The sequence below is a fragment of the Protopterus annectens genome, chromosome 10.part0, assembly GCF_019279795.1.
Source record: "Protopterus annectens isolate FY-2018-M chromosome 10.part0, PAN1.0, whole genome shotgun sequence".
In the NCBI taxonomy this organism is placed as follows: Eukaryota; Metazoa; Chordata; order Ceratodontiformes; family Protopteridae; genus Protopterus; species Protopterus annectens.
The window spans coordinates 1,679,144,415-1,679,161,754 of NC_056744.1; the positions used below are offsets into that span (position 1 = coordinate 1,679,144,415).

At 37.8% G+C, this 17,340-nt stretch overlaps 1 protein-coding gene across 2 annotated transcripts in view; it reads right to left on the minus strand.

Moving 5' to 3' along the window:
- LOC122813890 (zinc finger protein 85-like) overlaps positions 1-17,340 on the minus strand; it is a 118,314-nt gene that overhangs the window by 21,453 nt on the left and 79,521 nt on the right. For both annotated transcript variants that reach the window (XM_044086432.1, XM_044086433.1), the window contains one exon: positions 6,234-6,360. In XM_044086432.1, the coding sequence (XP_043942367.1) occupies positions 6,234-6,360 (127 nt within the window). The remainder of the gene's footprint in view (positions 1-6,233; positions 6,361-17,340) is intronic.

A 17,340-nucleotide genomic window follows, 5' to 3' on the forward strand; every position in this document is an offset into this window, starting at 1 on the left:
AAATGGCATAGTAACTGAAGTGGCCAAGAGAATTCTTTCCCAGAGAAAGAACTTGCTTAAAAGCCACTTCGCTATTTTGCCTTTTCATTCATTTAATGTTTGCTCAAGACGCATTTGACAGAATGCGTCTTCGATCATGTAATAGGAATCCAAAGAAAGGTGTCCTACCTCAAGATGCTTATTTTGGTAAGCACTCCATGGTGTTCCTAGATAAAGCCCTGACTGCAGTGCACTAGCCATACTGTGAGCCAAGGGGAATTTGGCATGTGAAAGCATGCTTCCTACAGACAGCACCTATAGCATTGCTCAGAAAATCCATTACATGGATGGGGGAGTGCTGAACCAAGGGAGAGGGTAGGCTGCCCCACAGGGCCAGCAAAGCTGGCTTGCTCCCTACCAATCAACTCTCATTGGCAGCAGATAAGTTAATGGGGTTATTCAAACGCAAAAGGCTTGTGCTTGTTCATAAAACCCTGGCTTTTGCAACAGTGGAATAAATGGACCAATTTTGGGGGCAGGTAGAAGAGTTGTCAGGGGAGTCTGTTCCTTAGCAGCAAACAGGGGCGTAACTACAAGAGGCGAAGTGAGGCAATTGCCTCAGGGCGCCAAGCAGCAGGGGGCGCTTTGGGCCGACAGATGTTGTCACGGATTGTACTTTGCTTATTTAGTAAATGTCCATCGTTCGGTGGTAAGAATCCCAGTCTGCAGCCCTCCCACCTAGAAAAAAAAAACAAGAAAAGAAATCCGTGAAACAAAAATTTCATTCAGACTGCCTTTATCGGCAGTCCGAATGCAAAGAAACGGGTACCCAGCGACCTGTGCTGTAGGATACCCAGACATCTGTGCGGTCAACTACTGCACAGAACAGAGGAGCTCCAAACTGCTTCCCTTGCAGTCAGGGCCAATGAGGAGTGAGCTGAGAGCTCTCTCTCAGCTCTCGCGGGAATTTCGTTGCACGGGCGTCGTGTAGAGCGATCGGGGTTTCAGACATGGTCGGACGGTCGCTGGCTTAGTTTCTTTTGGCTGGATTATGAGGTTTAGGAGGGAACTCATGCTCTGCAGAGTGATATCCCTCTTGCATTTGGTTTATTTACACACAAGGGGAAACAAATGTAGGCGCGAGAGACGTGTTACTGCTACAGTTAACAAAAGTTGAAACCGAGATCTCTGGATGACTGAGAGAAAACATTACATCAGTGGCCAGCAGTTGTATCCAGTTCCAGAAGGTGTTAAACCCAACCAAGGTAATTCTGTTACTGTTGTTGACTGAATGATGTCTCTTTTTTATCAAATGTGATTTGACTGATTTAAAAAGCAAACGGGAACAGTTCTGTTAAGTGCTAGCTGATGAAGGAAGATTATTATTACCAATGTTTTGTAATCTGTCATATGCATACCTTACAAACACTGAAATATAATTCAATGAAATGGAACAGCTATTCAAAACAAGAGAAGAGCTTCAAGACAGGAATTAATTTGACTAAGCAAGTAAGTTAACAATAGATGTGCTGTAAATATAACAGAAGCATAAGTAATTTACTGAGTTTCCCCGCAAAGCTTTTCAGTGACAGAATCTGCTCATACTGGTGTGTGATAGGTAACCACACTCCTCAGAAGCCAAGCAGCACCAGAGTTTGTAGCTGCAAGTTAGCATAATAGTCTCACTGCCATAGTGAGTCACTCAACAATGACAAGGAGTACACATGTACTCCTCTCAGGATGGTCTAGAATATTTTTTTAAATGTTTTTTAATTGGTCCCCGCTTCTGGTGAATTTCCACTTTGTACCATTCAATATGTAGTTATGTATTATTTGCACATAGTTATTGTTTAATACATTTATTACATTTTATGCTTTATGGCTGTCAACTCAACATTGTATAATGGCATTCCGGATGTGGTATTTTATTATTGTCACAGAGTCATTGTTTTGTGTAGTTGCCAAGTTTGTGTGTGAGAGTTATTGTATTCCTTGTGCTGAACTGAGTGCACCTAGCCATCTGGAAGGCACCACTGGGTATTTTGTTTGGTTTTACTGCATTACATATATATATATATATATATATATATATATATATATATATATATATATATATATATATATATATGGATTCACTTTATAACCTCGAAATGCTGAAATATCGAATTTCAGTATCTCGAGACTATAAAACCGAATCCACAAAACACTGACAAACAAAAACCGCGAAACCACATAACTGAAAACACTGCACACACTACACTAAACATACAACACAACAACCACATCACAACATAAACAAAAAAAACACACATACACAACTCACACACACATAAGCAGGGGGCAAGCCCCTGCACCCATGTGGGCTGCCCCCTACTTATATATATACTAACTCCGAGATCGCACAAACACAACACAAAAGCTCACTCACACACACACATTCTCCAATCCCTCACACACACCCTAACTCCCACTCAAAACCCTTACAAAACACTCACTTACCTGACATAACACCTACATCCAAACACGGCACCACGCACCAACAAAACACAAACCCGGACATTACATAGCGCAACTTCATAACCGCGAATTTGACATATTTTAGACACGTCAAATTCGCGATTATGAACGTTAGATTATTTTAACATTCGACTTTATAGCTTGAGATACTGGTCCAGGATAGTTTGTTTTAGAATCCAACCATTCTGTATTATGACTTGGTGCATATATATAAAACTATATGATGAAGTCTCAAAATTCACTTATTTATTAATTAATTACTTAATTAATTACATTTGTTAACTGGGAAAGTCTGATGGGGCTAGGAGCCCGTTTTAGTGGAGAAAAGCTCCAAAAGACAGTACAATTATATTGTTTTGAATATGAACAGCAGTATTCAGTCTACAGTATTGATTATGAACATTAAAAAAACACTCAATATAGTACAGAATTTAGGATAGGATAAAAATATAGTATATACAAATTTCATATTGCATGTATAACATCACATTCACAAAGTAGTTTTATAATTAGACAAACACATATAGATGTATAGAATTGTCAGACCCATATAGACCAAAATATAATAAATTTAAAAGCAAGCCACCCTGGTGGTCCACCAATTAAAATTAAATCTTCAGTAAAAGAAAAACATGTTGACCTTAAGTTGCTTCAGTTATTTCATACAATATTAAGATATAAAACAAGTCTTTAATGCAACTATTAGTAGGAAGTTATAAAGCATTTTTTGTGCTACTATATGTGATTTCTTTGGCTTCGGTCATCTCGATGGCTTGGGTTCCCGGGGGGGGGGTGTGTTTGGGCACCTAGGAAAAGTTTGCCTCAGGGCGCTTCTAACGTAGTTACGCCACTGGCAGCAAATAAACAAAGTACACTTTTGTACAGGTGCAATATGGCAAAACAGCAAGCGGATTAGTAGCATACTATAGTCCGAATCAGGAACACCCTTAGCAGGGTAGACTTAGGGTTGTAACTTTATATTTTTACACAGAAACACCACCTACTGATTTAAGAAAATGAGCTCAAAATAGTGTAGATATATACACATGATAGTAGAGAGGGTTTTTTTTATATAAAAGGTTGTAAGTGTGCTGCATCTTTTAGATCTGAGTTTCACTCCTAGGTTCTGCGCAATCATATTATTTTATTCTGGGCAACTCATTTAATGAAGCCAAACATTCACTATGTGGGGAATTTAACAAATATGTTTAAACAGGCTACAATGTCCCAATAAGCATTACATCAAAACCCCAAATTAACAGACTACATTCCATGAAGAGGTACTGATTGATCATTGCATGTAGTCCATAGGGTACAGAAAAAGAATTTTATTTTATTTATTTTATTTTATTTTATTTTTGTTAACCGGGAGGGTCCGAGTGGACACAGGTCCATTTTCAGCGGAGGCCCGGGGAGAAAAGCTCCATGTTACAATAATAGATTAATACAATACAAAGCAATTAATGAAATTTAAAGTAGGACAGAGGAACATTACATTTTTTTTTCCATTTCACATTCACAAAAACATTAATAATATATATTTTTTTTTAATTCCTTCACATTCACAAAAACATTAAAAAATTTACAGTCACAATACATTTATGCTTTAGTATAACTGAGAAGTAAATAAATGCCCATAGTGGCATAACTAAAATATACGTATAGGTAGGATGAGAGTAAGAGGACCTCTGTTAGGTATTATATTATTCTCAGATACAGATTAGAGCATTTATCAGGTAAGGAATATAGTACAGAACAGAACCAGTGTTGTTTTTTTTACTGCTGTTAGATTGGTGATATGTTTTGATGAATATGCAAGGATATCAGTAGAGCTAAGTAAGGGAAATGTTATAGTGTAGCAGAATTCTTGCAACTGATCATAGTTATTGCTACCCTGGTGTGTAGCAAGAGCAGAGACAACTATTAGAATAATAGAATTTCAAGAGGTGTTTGAAATGGGTGCTAAAAGTAGTGCTAGTTATAATGTTTGGGAGTGAGTTCCAGGTTTGTGCTGTTGTGCAGGCAAAGAGAGATTTACCTGCTTCATTTTTATGTCTTATTACTTGAATGAGATTTTTGTTACTAGATCTTAGGGCTCTAGTGGTGGTGTAGGGCTGGATTAGCTGTTGTAGGGCAGGTGTTTTTTCAGGGTAGTAGTGGAGTTTATGTGCAATTGTGGCTTGATTAAGTCTTAGCAGCTGAGGAAGTTCCAGCCACTTGAGTTGCATTAGGGAAAGACAGTGATGGGATCTATTTGAGGAGTTTGTCGCAAATTTGACAATTTTGTTGTAGCATGATTCCATTTTGTGAAGTTCAGTCTGGTGAAGGTTAGTTAAGATAGGGGAAGCATAAAGAAGGATGGAGATGAGGTGGCTTCTTGCAATAGTGGCTTTGGTCTGGTTAATCATGAACTTTTTATTTCTATAGAGGAAACCCAGTTTTTGGTTTACCTTTTTGATGGTTTGTGCTATATGGATATCAAATTTTAGGTGATTATCAATCTGTACACCTAGTAGTTTGGTGTGGTTGGTTGGTGTGATTTGAATATTATTTCTTGAGTTTATTGTGAGGCTATAGTTTGAATTGGATGAGCTGCCAGGGGTGAATAGGATTTCTTTGGTTTTCTTTGGATTGAGAAGAAGTTGTATTTTAGTAAACCAAGATTCTGCTTGAGTAAAGTTGAATTGGGTGAGGGTGTGTAGTTCCTTTATGCTGGGGGCAGCACATATTATGGTGGTGTCATCAGCATATTGAACTACTGCAGCAGTGGGCAGTGAAGAGGAGATGTCGTTAGTGAAGAGGGAGAACAGCAGTGGGCCAAGGATGGATCCCTGGGGGACTCCTATGGAAACTGGTAAAAGGGGGGACAGCTTTTCTTGCCAGAGAACAGCTTGTTGGCGTTCTGATAGATAGCTATTGAACCAGAGTATGGTGGAGGAGCAAATATTGAGACTAGATAGAGTATTAAGGAGCAGATTGTGATTAACCATGTCAAAGGCTTTTGATAAGTCGAGGAAGATGGAAGATACGAAAAGACCTTGGTTTCTAAAGTGGTTGACTGTATTGGTATAGGATAGAAGGGCAGTGGTTGTGCTGTGGGAGGGTCTGAAGCCATGTTGGGAGTTGGACAGTAGTTTATTTTCTTGTAGATGTTGCATTAGTTGCAAGTGGACAACTCTTTCTAGAATTTTTGATAAGGGTGATAGTATGGCTATAGGACAATAGTTGGTCAGCTCTAAGGAGTTGCCTCCATTGTGCAGAGGGACAATATGGGAAGTTTTCCCAGAGGGTAGGATTTGGGAATATTACCATAAAAAAAAGTTATGAAGTGGTCCTTGCTTCACGCAAAAGCAGCTGGATCAAACTAGCATAAGTATAGAATATGAGCTGAAAAGGTGAAAGGGAATACCACTTCATTAAAAAAGTAGTGAATAAACAGAATAACCCTGGAAGAACAAAGTGAATGAAGGGTAAAGAAGAGATCATCAAAAGGCTTTTATGCATGACAGACATACCGATTAAACAAGAGAAAATGAAGGTTTACCTGAAATCATACAGGGTTAGAACTGCAGTTTTTATGTCCGAACCATTTGAAATGATAGTGGACAGAGATGCCTCACCTCCAATCAACTACAAATTTTGCATTTCTAAATTATCCTGTCACATGATTTTAATAGTACACATATGAATCTAATTTTAGAATGAGGACCTCACATCTTAAGCTGGACCGCACTTACCTAATGAAGTCATAGTTTCAAAGTTCTGTACCATCACCTCCCTGTGAAGTTCCTTATCTTCTTTTCTTAACAACTTCCACTCATCTTTTGAGAAAGTGACGGCAACATCCTCAAAAGTGTCTGGTATCTAAAAAGACACACCATGTTCTTTCAGTTTTCTTGTATTGCTTGTTGCATGAAATAATGTCTGCCATTTTCAGCATAAACAATAAGTCTACATTTTTATTTTCTGTCATCACTAGATGGATATCTTGAAAGGCAAGACATCTTTAACAATAAGTTTATTAAAGAAGAAATAAAGTCACAAATATGGTGATGCTTAGAGCTGATTGGTGGGCAATACAATACATCATGTGTTTCTACATGCAACTGCTAAGAACTATGCATTTGTTATGTGATTTAATAATAAAATGCTTTTTCAGTGTAACATTCTAATGCTTGCCAGTAAAGACAGCAGTCACTTGGAATAATTTGCAGCACACACCACTGTAGCACCAATTTGGCATCTTTTGGGAGATCTCAATTGTGAAATTTCCCTGACTTTTAGAAAACTGGTTTTTGACTTTTGCAATTGTTTGTTAAAACGCCATATTTGTCCTGAGCAGCTTTAGAGAAGTCAGGCTGCAAATATGGCAGTCATCAAGTGGTGCATGACCAGAGCTCAGACTTTGTCAGGAGAAAATGAAAGGAATCAGTCTAAAGAAGTGTCAATTTCCACTTAGGGTAATGTGTCCTGTGTGCTCTGTAACAATGTAGAACATGGGAATTATGCTACTGTGCTGCTAAGTATGAGTGAGCAGAGATGTCTTGAATAGTGTGAAGTTTAAAGTTTCAAGAGTGGTTATAAATTAAAGGGGGTCTTTATTTGGAAACGGACATAGACCTTCAGAAATGGTAGGGGAGGATTACAGATTAGGATGATGTTGAACTTTATGTGGCCTTTTAAATGCAAAAAAATACTTAAATGCACAAATTTAACGTCTGTTGTGGTTGGTGACATTTGAGGACAGTGCAGTCAAATTGGACAAAGACACATGGCACAAGTGGGATGTTGCCACCTAGTCTTAATTACACAGTGGATAAAGCCTTGCTTTCCTAAACTATCATTGCAGGTATAAAGGAGCAATGCATTTTGGTTTTAGCATCATCATACCCAGAACGGAAAATTTCTTTACTCCATTATAACTTTAATTTGGTGATATGGACAGGAAACAGAGTTTAAATTCTAAGATATTAAAACTTAATATCAACTAATTTTACTTTGTTTACATTTTTGTCTGTGTTTTACATGAAGATATGGAATTTGTAATTTCTACTTTTAGCACTTTCAGATGGTGAAACTCAACTTCATTTCATCTGGTTCCTACTAACTTAATCATTTCAAATATTTCCTGCTAATTTAATTTTGACATATTTTTAATATAGTTATAACGCAAGTATCTTTTAGTAGCACTAAATTACACTTATCTATTTCAATCAATGACACTAAAAGAGAATCCCACTAATAATGGGCAATGTCAACACCAGCCTCCTGGGAACTTATAACATGATGAAGAATATGTCAACAAGAATCCATTTTTGTTCTAGCAGATATTACAAGTACAGTAGATAGACTTTCTTTAATTATCTAGCCTGAGCCCAAAAATTCAACTTGACAACTCCAGCATATCTACAACAGATGGAAGTTTTATAGCCCATACCATTTTTGCATTACTGAAGTTAACTACTTGCATATAGTTTTTTAACTGTACATTGGAATATAACAACTATTACTTTTTGCTGAGAAATTATTTGTTAGATATACTCAGCACACATAACTATCCCTCTTTTCTAAGACTTATACATAAAAATTATTTACATAAGTATGTGCACATACATACAATATGAACATTATTCACTCTGTCGAATCAGCTATTTGTCAACAGTGACTGAAACTGAAATGCAGGTGAGGTTCCACTGGATGAAGAAACATCAAATGCATGTGGGTACGGTAATTGTGGGCTAGGGATACTAATGCCAAAACTTTCTGACAAACTGATAGTTTTGGCATTGCGGGATGGGAGTATATGTGTTAAGTATATGCAGAATAGGAGTACAATAAGAGGACAGATTTAGCTTTGTGCTTGTGTGTGTGTGTGTGTGTGTGTGTGTGTGTGTGTGTGTGTGTGTGTGTGTGTGTGTGTGTGTGTGTGTGTGTGTGTCTTTCTCTCTCTTTCTGGATGTCTTGTTTATAGTGTTACGGAAAGTATTTTCTAAGGTAAGGTGCAAGGGCAGGCTTAAGGCTTGGGTTAATATGCATTAGCAGTGCAGGGAGGCTTTTTGACTATGATGCATACCCTGGCATAAGTCGAATCCCTTGTAGGCCAGCTCAGTTCTTGTTTTTTGATCTCTTATGAATGGTCCAAAAATTGTTGCCTTTATTTGAAAAGCCTTGCTGCAACCTCTCTGCATCTCTGACTAACACCAAGTGCAGCAACTTGTTTTACCCAACTGCACACCAAGAAAACCACCACCAGATGGACTCACACAGGTGTAGCCCCTGGGTTTCCTTTGTCTTTCCACTGTTTCAGCTGATTCCCAAGATCTTACAGAAAGCACACAGACCAAGTCCAGAGTCATTTTCATAACACTTTAGTGGACTTGACAAGTGTGGTTTGCATCTTATTTCCTGGAACAGCCTCTTCAGTCCCATGGGACCTTTGAAGACCTCCTGACACACACATCTGAAAACCTCATCTGGATCTTCATGCCTTCAGACTAACCCCTTATTAGAGGTTGGGTCCTTTCTCATTTCCCCTATTAGCAGTTTTGGAATATGTAATTAGTGCATTTGGCTCTGGGCTAAGATATTCTTCAACCGCGCACCACTTCCCTTATGTACTAATGCTACACTAACCTTTCCCAATTTGTAGCTCCAACCCTGTATGTTGGGTCTATATTAGAACATCCAATATTTAACAGTTCAAATGAATCATTAAAGGTCGACCTTTAGTGATCGAACTGTTAAAACACTGAATGTTCAGAAAAAAAATAAAAACAAAAAAACTAAATGGTGTAGGCAGGGGGGCAAGCCCCCCTGCACCTCCCACCCCCCCGCTACTTAAATATACCAACTCAGAGACCGCACTACATTGAAGTAAATGGAAATCTCCCCTTATGGAGATTTCTGTTTACTTGTTCGATGTCCAGCACTTTTGCTATTCTCGTATCAACAATGTCAGATTCGACACTGGAAGCTTTCGAGAATCTAATATAGACCCCTGTATATTATGTTACTAAACACGCTTTCCCTGGCCCACCTTACTCATATGAGCCAATGTCCCAAAACAATACATATTACCTTACAAAAATCAATTTCCCTAACAGCACCGCTATTAAGACAAAATTTGTCTAGAGGTACAAGTCATGTTTTTTTTTCTTTCTTTTTTGTTAACCAATGGCAAAAGGAGGCTGTTTGTTTTTCTTTTGCAACTGGTTAAATTTTGGTTACTGGTTTTATTCATCAAAATAAATTTTGAGTTGTAGAAGTGAGTGTTGATGTGTCTGCATTTTGATATTTACTAATATACTACGGTATTGCTGTGTGTCTATATTACATACACACACGCACACACACACACACACACACACACACACACACACACACACACAAACACTTACACACTCACACATTTACACATTACATTATCTATAAATTACTTCTTTATATCACCCTAAACTTGTCTAGCAACAAATATCTCAAGTTGTAATTTATTGTTAAAACCTGAAAGCTGCTATAGAATACCACTATGAAATATTAATTGTACCTTCTTTTTGCACAAGGTATAAAAAACACCATAAAATAGAAGCAGTCTAATTTCTTTATACACTATAAAATGTTTTAAATCCTCTCTGATCCCACCATGTGTGCCAAAAAATGTTTCAGAACAGGACAAATAAGAAACGTCTTCCATATGTCTTTCAACTACTCTAACATACATAATGTATTTTTGTTAATAGTTTGGACAAGAACATCTTAGACAACAGACAATCTAGAAGGTCTGAAAATGATACTACATAAGGTTAATCACTATATAACCATTAACATGTTGAGCTAGTGACATTTCTAATACTATGAAAAAGAACATTCTAGACAGGAAATATCTCCTTCTTCCAAGAATGAAAACTTACCATAACAGATGTCTACGACAAAGCCTATCTTTATCAAGGATTTGAAGTCATCTTGGCACCTAAAACTTTTCCAGCCCACCAAACTCCTCCCTTTTACCCACAATCCGGTGTAGGGTTGCCACCCCTCCATTTTTTTTTCCAGACTATCCAGAAATCAAACTGATTCTCCGGTAGTCCGGAAAACACTGTACTAACTCCGGTATTCTGTTTCAAAAAAGGAAACAGACAATTGGAGTTTGTAAATCAACTGATTTAGTATGCTTTTTTACAGAAAAGCATAGTAAATCAGCCGAAAATAGGCAGCAGGAACAGAAAAAGAGGGCGTTCCCCGTCATGTGATGTCATCGTGACATCACAAAATGGGCGAAATGTGGGCGGGAGAGGGGTGGGGTGGGCAGGGTTACTCATGATGTGAGGGGTGTGGCTTTATTCCGGTTTTAGCCACAACAAAAGGTGACAACCCTAATCCAGTGTGAACAAGTAACCATCTTCAGATCTCCCTTAGCCAGCAGAGGATGAAGCCAAAAGAATAAGAAACTAAAAACTCTAAGAATCAAGAACCAGCCCCATATACCAAGCAGAGGAAAGGAGGGAGGAGTCATAGAGGAAGACTGGCCAATCGTTACCATGCATAACTTTCATATGCAACAGGACTTGCCCAACTTAAAGTCACTGTAGGACAAAATCTCAGGTAAACATATTGCTGGCTGGATGTTCAAAAAGGATTTTCTCTGAGATGAAATCTCCATGACAAGTCATGGCTAGTGATATCTAATCTTTGCACATCTCACAAGCATAGGGGAGAAATGCACTCATACTGAAGATTAATGTGTCAAAAGAGAATCAGCAGCTCCTTTCACCAAGACTAATATTGTCTACTTTGTACCAAAGTCAAGAGAAGCCAAGTTGTTAGCAGAAGTGAATCGTGTCCAACATTTAGGGTAAGAACAATAAAAATGTCTGAATTTAAAGAAATGATATCACAGTGAAAAACAGTCAAAGGGAAAAAACCGTGAAGCCTCCATGAAGCTATTTTTCAGGAAGGTTGAAGTACTAAATAAGCATCTGCAGCTCCCAAATTGATAGTGACAACTAGTAAACCAATAAAGACGAAACCATAGATTAGGCCGAAAAAAATGAACAATATCCAGGAAAGAAAGAATTCTGAGTCCATCACAGACGTCAGAGGAATCTTATAAACAAACAGTAAAAAAGAGCCAAAGGTAATCGGCCAAGAAGAACCTAGCAGCATGACAGGAATGGAGTCAGCCTGACCGCCACTGAAAAGTAAGGTATAACGAGGAGAGAGAAACTGCTATGATAATGGCAAATGTCTATCAAGGCATGAGAAACTCAAATCAAACGGATTGACTTAAGGAGAGGTTCAGCCTTTGGGTGCTTCCAAACAGGGTATAACTGAATCCTAGAAGAAGGGATGGCTTAACCCAAAGCATAGTTCAGAGAAAAGAAAATGCAAATGACACTAAGGAAGAACATCAAGGAGGATGGACATCCAAAGTCCACTATGAAGAGTCCACTCATAAGGTGAACCAGCTACAAAAAACCTCTTGAACCACAAGAAGGAAATAAGCTAAGTCACAATTTAATACAATCTCCAGAAGGTCATGCCAAGTAACCTGACAAATTCTAAAAGACTAGACTGTGTGGGAGGTAAAGAGGATGCTGAATTTATTTATTTATTAATTTAATTGATATTTGGTGACTGGGAAAGTCCGACTGGGTCAGAAACCCATTTTCAGTGGAGGCTCGGGGAGAAAAGCTCTGAGGACAGTAAAGACAATAGGAGTACATATATCAGCAAAGTTAACATATATTAGTAACTTCATGCCAAAACAGTAAATATATCCTCAGAGAGTACATAATTAAATTTGAGACTTCATATCATAGATTTGTGTAGGAAACATTTGGTAGTAAAGAATGTACAGACACTTTTACATTTTAAACAATGTTGCAAAGGTTTTGAAGAGACAAGTAATACCAAAACTTTAAAGATTTACTGGGTAGTAGTTGAGGCAAAGAGAATAGAAAGGAGGTGTACGTATTTTGAGTCAAGTTAAGTTGAGTAGTTCTAAAAGAAAGGGGCAAAATGCTTGTTAGTGGATTTTAGATTAAATTCTTTGTTCTTTTTTAATGGAGAGCAGTGGTTATGAAATGGGGTCTAGCCAAACAGAGAAGGCAGAAGGCCAGTCCAGTTAAAGGCCCTTGAAATCAAAATCTGAATCCAGACTGCCTTCTGATTAATGGAAACAGGTAGAGTTGGAAGAGCAAAGGTCAGAGTGTCTGGAATAATAATGAAAAAGAGAATATAGCTGTTTTCAGGATAGACAAATGCTAAGGAAAGTACACAAGAGGAGACAGGAAGTTGAACTATTGCCTATGGTAACAGTGCCACGTACTGACAATGGCCAAGGCTGTAATAAGAAGTAGGATGAAAGAACAGGAAAAGAGAATGGACACCCAGACCCAGAGATGGGCATAGCTAGAACATGAGTCTATGCATGCAGGCAATGAGACAGATATACAAAAGAACCACATTCATACAAACTGAAAGGAAACTGGCAAAGGTAGTAACAATGACAGGATCTGAAGCATGTCCAGGAGTCCACTTGGAAGAATGAACATTTGACCCAGGGATTGAAGGAACTAGAACCTGAATCCAAGCCTGGTGAGAGTAGTTAGTAGTTTTAAGTAGAAGCCCACTAATGACCGGCTGGACTAAGGAACTAGAAGCTAGTCCTGCCCAGGCAGGGGCAATTTCTGCCAAACAAATTTCTTCATGTGTCCTCAAGTACATGTAAGTGGATGGGCAAGCAATAAGCCTTTTATTTTGGAAATAATACACAGTTAAGCACTGGTGACAGAATGATGGCTATGTATGCCAGCTACAATATAGGTACCAAGGAAGTCTATAAAAGAGTCAGTCCTGAAATCATAAGGCAATTTTCTTTCAGAACTGAAGGAGTCAACTTCTGCTAAACAATTAGCATGAATGTCAAGGATTTCAGTCGCAAGATGAAAATCTTGTCACAAAGGAACTGGAACTTGGCACTAAAGCTATGGCATTGAGTGAAGACATAACCTAAATAGGGACTGTGGCCAAAAACAGACAAATCTAGTGTTGAAGCAGTGTCAGTGTCAAAGGAAAGGATGATGCCAAAAGATCTTGGTATCAAGGAGATTGACATCAGAGAAGAAGGTCAGCAGTCAAGGGAATTGGTACTGACCCAGATTGAGGCCAAGATAAGATCAATGTCAGATCCAGTGCCAAAAGAGCTTTCTTCTGAATTAGCCCAAATAAAGCATCAGGACCACATCAACGAAAACAGACAAGCCCTGAGATCAAGACCAAAGAACATTTGGCCCCACGCAGAGGCAGAAGACCTGAGTTTCTTTTAAATTTTTTTATTTTTTATTTATTTTGACATTTGTTAACCAGGTCAGTCTGACTGGGCAGATACCCTTTATCAATGGAGACCCTAGGAGAAAAACTCCAAAAGTATAATATCAGAAGTTAAACAATCATAATAAGTATAATAGTAATAACAGTGTAACAGTAATCACACATAGTGCAACAGTGATCACATACAGTATTACAGTAATCACATACACTTACAGTAATCAGTGTTACATTAATCACATACAGTTTAACAGTAATCACAGTGTAACAGTAATCACATACAGTGTAACAGTAATCAGTGTTGCAGTAATCACATACAGTGTAACAGTAATTACATGCAGTGCTACAGTAATCACAGTGTAACAGTAATCACACACAGTGCAACAGTGATCACAGTGTAACAGTAATCACATACAGTGTAACAGTAATCACAGTGTAACCGTAATCACATTCAATGTAACAGTAATCACAGTGTTACAGTAATCACAGTGCAACAGTAATTACATACAGTCTAACAGTAGTCACATGCAGTGTTACAGTAATCAGTGTTACAGTAATCGCATACAGTGTAACAGTAATCAGTGTAACAGTGTCAGTGTTACAGTAATCACATACAGTGTAACAGTAATCAGTGTTACAGTAATCACATACAGTGCAACAGTAATCACAGTGTAACAGTAATCACATACAGTGTAACAGTAATCAGTGTTGCAGTAATCACATACAGTATTACAGTAATCAGTGTAACAGTAATTACATACAGTGATACAGTAATCACATATAGTGTAACAATAATCACAGTATAACAGTAATCACAGTGTTACAGTAATCACATACAGTGCAACACAGTGTTACAGTAATCACTTACAGTGTTACAGTAATCACAGTGTAACAGTAATCACAGAGTGTAACAGTAATCACAGTGTAACAGTAGTGTTACAGTAATCACATACAGTGTAACAGTAATCACATACAGTGCTACAGTAATCACAGTGTAACAGTAATCACATACAGTGTAACGGTAATCACAGTGTAACCATAATCACATACAGTGTAGCAGTAATCACAATGTAACCGTAAGCACATACAGTGTAGCAGTAATCACATACAGTGTAACAGTAATCACAGTGCAACACTAATCACATACAGTGTAAAAGTAATCACATGCAGTGTTACAGTAATCACATACAGTATTACAGTAATCACATACTGTGTAACAGTAATCACATTCAGTGTTACAGTAATCACTTACAGTGTAACAGTAATCACATATAGTGTTACAGCAATCAGTGTTACATTAATCTCATATAGTGTTACAGTAATAACACTGTGTAACAGTAATCACGTGCAGCATTACTATAATCACAGTGTAACAGTAAACACATACAGTGTAACAGTAATTACAAAGTGTAACAGTGATCACATACAGTGTTACAGTAATCACATACAGTTTTTGCCACAATATAGTCATGGTGATAATAATATAATACAGTAGAACAGTAGTCACGGTGATAATAATATAATTCAGTAGAACAGTATTCACAGTTCAGTGTCATCTTATGCATAGTCATAGTACAGATCACACAGATGTAAGGCATGAGTAGATTCAGGAGTAGATTACAATACTGTGGGAACAGAGGTTATACAGTATAGCCTGTTTTAGGAAACAAAATAAGAAATAGGGGAAATAGTGGACAGTAGATTAATAGGAAGAAAATTTGTTATTTAAGGTGGAGTGGAGAGGTGCATTAATTAAGCTCTATGCAGAAGCAAGTGCAAGAGTCTTTCAATGTGGTTTTGAAAGAATTTGAGTTCGTGATCAGTCTTAAATATAGGGGCAGTTTATTCCATGCATTGGTGACAAAGTGATTATAGAGAAGTCTGCCAATGGTTTTGTTAGGTATGTAGACCTGTAGGAGGTGTTGTTCAAGTTATAAATCTAATCCTACAATGTCAGCATCAAGCAAGAGATCAGCAGAGAACACCCTACATTATACCCCCAAACAAGGTCCTTGTAAACAGACAGCCTCTGAAGACCCAGCTTCAGAACTCCAAAAAAGGTCCACGTAAGGGAGACAGTCCTGCATCAGACTGCTATACAAGTTCCTAGCAGAAGCTAATGCTATGAATTGTGATAACCTTAAAGAAGTACAGACCACAACTGATGATAAAGCCTGGACTGAGCTGGTGAAAGTGAAAGTGCCATCAGGACTCAGCAATCCAGTGCTGCTCTAGCAGGTAATTTTAGCTGAGTGCTAACAAAATTTCTAAAGGCAAAGTATTCTTAAGTTATTATACAGGGAACAGAGAGCATCAATATGCACATTACTGGAATTTGTTGCACTGCAGATGTGATTGATTCTAATCCCAAAGAGTCTGATTTTACATATTGAGGGATTTTCAAAATTAATCAGTAATCCATACTTTTTCATGCAGAGTATTTTGTATGGGCTTTCATATGCCAATGCACACAGCTTTAATACTAATGTTTTACTAAATATACACACCAGATCAAGCTGTCAGTCTGTTTAGTACTGTGCAGATTACTTTGACCTGTACAGACTATAATGTTTACTCAGTACCGCAAATACACACATATAGTAACAAGTTGAAATAGAAGTCTTTCAGACTATCCATGACGTGTGCTTGGTGCTACTGTGAGAGTGTTTACATACGTATTTAGGCCTTTTTCAGTTTTGTTTGTATGAATTCTACATTACATACACTGCACTCCTGCATGACTGCGACAAGCTATTATTTGCGCAACTACAGAACCATGTAATGATCAAAACTAGTTATGCTTAAATCTGTAGATTTCAGCTACTGTAGTGGTGCAGGTGGTAACAATTCATAAGGCATTTCAAAGGACCCTGGTTCAAGCAGAAGTTCTAAATTATTTATTGTCTGCATCTTCATATCACTGCAAAACCTAAATCACTACAAATAACTGAGCTCACTTCCAGGGTATTACAAAATGATTTTTTCAGCCACAAGGGTGACAGGTTACTTATTAGCATGTGGAAGGAGTAAAATTGGAAGACTTCTGCACAACTGATACATTAGCATGCTGTTCAAAGATATATACTTTTTTTTTTTTTTTTTTTTTTTTTTAAGATATTTGATTTGCTTGTTCAAGCCGTGAAGGGTATTCTTCCTCTGTTGAGCAAGTTCCCTCCTGTTCTTAGACTTCAGTTTCTTTCTTTTGTTGTATAGCTTATTTATACTTACAGCCCACCTATAGTCCAACAGGGTGGCTTGTTTTTTGTTTTTTTCAGAAAGACCAAAGACCTGGTTTTGTTCCTGTTGGGTATAGCCAGGTCAATGCACTTGTTTAGGTATAGGGCATTTGTGTATTCCTTTGCATAGGAGTCATTCTTGGCTATGTTGGCAGGGGCTTTGAAACTTTTTATACCATCGCTTAGTAGGCAATGGTTTGCTTTGGAGAAATTTTTCAGTTTTTTTACTCCTGTGGGGATGTCAGGATTGATCGTTTCCTGAAACGAGACAGATTTATGGTCT